Source organism: Phodopus roborovskii, unplaced genomic scaffold (assembly GCF_943737965.1).
Source record: "Phodopus roborovskii unplaced genomic scaffold, PHOROB, whole genome shotgun sequence".
NCBI classification, from domain to species: Eukaryota; Metazoa; Chordata; class Mammalia; order Rodentia; family Cricetidae; genus Phodopus; species Phodopus roborovskii.
In genome coordinates this window covers 12,138,737-12,142,680 of record NW_026126469.1, presented here as the reverse complement: position 1 = coordinate 12,142,680, position 3,944 = coordinate 12,138,737, and the positions used below count along the sequence as shown (strand labels likewise).

Below are 3,944 nucleotides of genomic sequence, written 5' to 3'. Positions count from 1 at the left end.
CTGGCAGTGTGAATTATAGGCATTATAGGCTGGTGATCCTTTGCTCTATGTCTAAAATCTATATATGAGCGAGCACATACCATGGTCGTCTTTTTGTAACTGGGTTACCTCATTCAGGATGGTTTCTTCAAGTCATCCACTTGCCTGCAAATTTCAAGATTCCATTGTTTTTTTTTCTGCAGAGTAGTATTCCATTGTGTAAATGTGCCACATCTTCTTTATCCATTCTTCAGTTGAGGGGCATCTCGGTTGCTTCTAGGTTCTTGCTATTACAAATAATGCTGCTACAAACATAGTTGAGCACATGTCTTTGTTGCATGTATATAGATTATGTGGGTATATGCCTAAGAGGAGGATTGCCGGGCCCTGTGGTAGACTTATTCCCATTTCCCTGAGGAACCGCCATACTGATATCCAAACTCAAATAATGAACTGTGATAAATCACACAACTATAAACCTCACAACACAAAAATAAACTTGAAAAGAGGAGGTAAAGTTGGGAGGGAAACATGTTGGTGTTAAGGGGTCTAATGTAGTGTATCTCATCATTTGGGGATTAAATGACATTTTCACCAAGATGCATATCAGATATTTATGTTGCAATTCACAACAGTAGTAAAATTAGAGTCATGAAGTGGTAATGAAAATAATTTTATGGTTGGGGATCAATACAACATAAGGAATTGTATTAAAGTGTCTTAGTATAAGGAATTTAAGAACCATTTGCCCAGGGAGTGTTGGAAGGCAGGAGGGGTAGTTACGATCAAGATATATTGTATACATGCATGGCATTTTCTTTTCTTTTTAATTTATGCCCTAGGATATTTATCACAAAGGTAACCCTTATCCTTGATATGGGCTCACCAGTAGGATTTCTGGTATTGAGCATGAGCTCAAGGACCTCTGAACTTTTGGGACTCACAGCGACAAGGATCAGCTACAAGCAGGGTCTGATCATACTGGATGAGGTTATCTTTGATCTCCCTAGAAGACTCATCTGCATACTTCTGGTGATAAGCCACCAGATTTTTGGAGGTGGACTGTCAGAAAGCATAAATCTGGACCACATGACCACTACCCTTCACACAGACTCAGATATCCACTCCAAGGCAAATCGCTCTTTGCCCAGCAGCACTGAGGAGTGTGCGGCTCGATCATCTCCAGGGCATGTCTGTTCACCTTGATGAGCCTGTTTCCAGTTTGCAGTGCACCAAGGCTGTTGGCTGTCTTCTTGGGTCCGAAGACCAGCACCGACTGCAACTGACTCTTGGACAGCATAGCTGTGCACTGCGCCACCACCAGAAAAACCATGCATGACATTTTCAAAAAAGGAAAAATTTTAAATGAGAAATCTATACTCTCAAAAGCTACTCAAATAAATTGGACTAAATGTTGAGTAAAAGAGAGGCACAAAATACATTTAGCTATAATCAGATTTGTAAAACCAAAACCCAGTGACTACATATCTTAGTGATAATCTCTCTCTTTCTCTCTCTCTCTCTGTCTGTCTCTATCTCTTTCTCTCTCACACACACAATAATACTGTGAAGAAGTGATGTCTCTCAGAGAGTATGCTGATTTAGAAAAAGCATACGTAGGTTTTTATTCCTGGGAGAATCTGATATTATGGGGTTGTCTGTCACATGGTCACCTCTGGACCCTCAATGCAAATACACTTATGTTCTCTTTTAGGATAAACTAAAAGTCTTGGAGCAAACCGGGGAAACATACTTTTGTGGTGTTTGTTCTGTCTTCAACCTCAGGGAAAACACCCAGCCCACACATGCTTGGAAAAACTGTTTGCCCTTGCTCTGGGCTCACCTCTGCTCCCTATGCAGCCCTAGGCTTTAAGCTAAGAAGAAAGGGAGAAAGGAACTATGGCTGTCTGTTTTTGCCTGTTTGTGTTTCCTCTTCGTGTTTATGGCTGTTTGGGAAGTTCCTCCCTTGGCATTTGAGTAAGCCACAGAAACCAAAAGCGTTTAGGAAGTTCTTCTCTTGGCATTTGAGTAAGCCACGGGAACCCTCCTTTCCTAAAGCAGACTATAACACAACCTCAGTCTCCCAATTAACTATTAGGCCACAGCCCCTTTGTCCAACCACACCTCTACATGACTGCCCTCTCCTACTCTCCATCAACTATAATCATGACAAGCTTTCCTCTATTGACTCATAGACCCTCACTCACAATTGTTAAGTAGTTTTTCTCTCTTAAGCAGCCTGCTGTTATGACTGCCCCACCAGGAACACACCCAAGGTTGAAGGCAATAATACTTTGCTCCCTACTATCTACTTCATTTCTTCACCTACCACCAGAAATTATAAAAAGTAACACACAAACCATACCATATAGTTGAGCTGTTGCTGTGACAGAGTTTTCTCTCATTAACCGTTGTCCTTGCCTCCTGACTCTGACTCTAACACTAAGAAAGTCATGTTGAGTAATTAAAGCTGCAACGAGCTAGGTTAAGATGTATTTCTCCTGTGCTCTTGGCATGTTCCAGGATGCTTTCTGACACACTCCAGGCAGCTCCATCAAATCTTGTGTTAAGGAATGAGCAAACATATTAACTGGGTATTCTGGTACAATTGTTAGCAAGGGTTTATAAGTTTCCCTTTTAAGTTTTATATAAGCATTTGAATAATAACTTGCTATGTCCAACTAGGGCTATAATTTCCTTTGAGAATAAAGGTGCACACATTAAACACTGCAAAATACCATTGATATTTTGAGTTATACCATCTCTTACAATATTTGTGTACTTATTACACATTAATGTTTATCAGTTCCACTGATTAACAAACATGTTCAGTATCCTTATTTGTGAGACAGTTTACCCCTTTCTGTTGACTCAACACTAGCACTCCTCAGCCTCATGGGTCTTGAGTATCTGCTGCCTCGTGCAGATTTGTCACAGGTTTAACAACGAACAATATGTTCATTCCACTTTCTTATATCATTGCAAATTTAAGTCAGTAGGAGAGATTCAGTGTACTTCTGCTTCCACGTTGAGCACTGTACAGAGCAGGAAGCACTGCTTTTGTCTTTATCACAAAAAGATGAACAAATTAAAAATCAATGACTATTTTGTACTCATAAAAACGGGATTGAGGGTGAAATGTCATCATAGAAGATGAATTTAGAAATACAGACCAGCTTATGACAAAAGTTGCTAGAGCTTTAAACTGCAGGGGACTCTTAAATTGAGGGTTCTAATACATGCCAGGGGCTTTAGTGGCAAATATATATATAACATAGAAGAGCAAATGATCAATGTAAGCACATATTTGAATAATCTTTAAAAAGAAATAAAAGTAACCCGTGTGGGGTAAATTTATAAATACAGCATTCAGGAGGTAGTAGTAGGAGATCAGGAGGTAGTAGTAGGAGAATCAGGAGTTCAAGGACAACCTGAACTATTTAGTAAGTTTGAGGCAAGCCTATATGAGACTATGACCCCAAACAAACAAACATAAATGCTGCAAGAAGAATGAAGGGTGCTCTTGATGTGTGTCTTAAGAATCTGGAGATGGTTGAAAAAAGAATTTGTGAGCCCAAAATTAGAGCAACAAAAGACACTAAATGGAGAAACTATATAAAGTATGAAATAACAACTCTAGATAATCTGAGAACTGTAGTACAGTTTCAAAGGTTGTGATTGTAGTACTGGAAGGATGAAAGCACAATGGGTACCTGGTCAGCTAGGAAAATTCTTCTATGTAGGGAAATATGGCAGAATCAACTTGTAGCATACAGGAAACCTCATAATAGATTTAAAATGGAACATAAGGCAAACTAGCAGTTTACAAATAAGATCAAGAGACTTGACCACATTTGTTTAATTTTTTAATTTTTTGTAATGAACCATTAATATTTATTTATTTATTTATTTTATATAACCAAGTCCATTTAAATGAAAAGAAACATTTACAGACAATCTTTGGG

General features: G+C 38.8%; 1 protein-coding gene across 1 annotated transcript; it reads right to left on the bottom strand.

Moving 5' to 3' along the window:
* Window positions 1-894: 894 nt before the first annotated feature.
* LOC127227246 (40S ribosomal protein S16-like) lies at window positions 895-1,312 on the bottom strand. Its single transcript, XM_051191599.1, has 2 exons — window positions 1,127-1,312; window positions 895-1,041 (listed from the first exon to the last, which is right to left on the bottom strand). The coding sequence occupies exons 1-2, from the start codon at window positions 1,310-1,312 to the stop codon at window positions 895-897; spliced, it is 333 nt and encodes a 110-aa protein (XP_051047556.1).
* Window positions 1,313-3,944: the final 2,632 nt, after the last annotated feature.

Excerpts from the sequence above, each read along its gene's own strand:
- LOC127227246 (XM_051191599.1), bottom strand. The coding sequence starts at position 1,312 with ATGGTTTTTCTGGTGGTGGCGCAGTGCACAGCTATGCTGTCCAAGAGT. Across the intron at positions 1,042-1,126 it reads ACACTCCTCAGTGCTGCTGG|TCCACCTCCAAAAATCTGGT; the intron begins GCAAAGAGCGAT and ends GCTTTCTGACAG.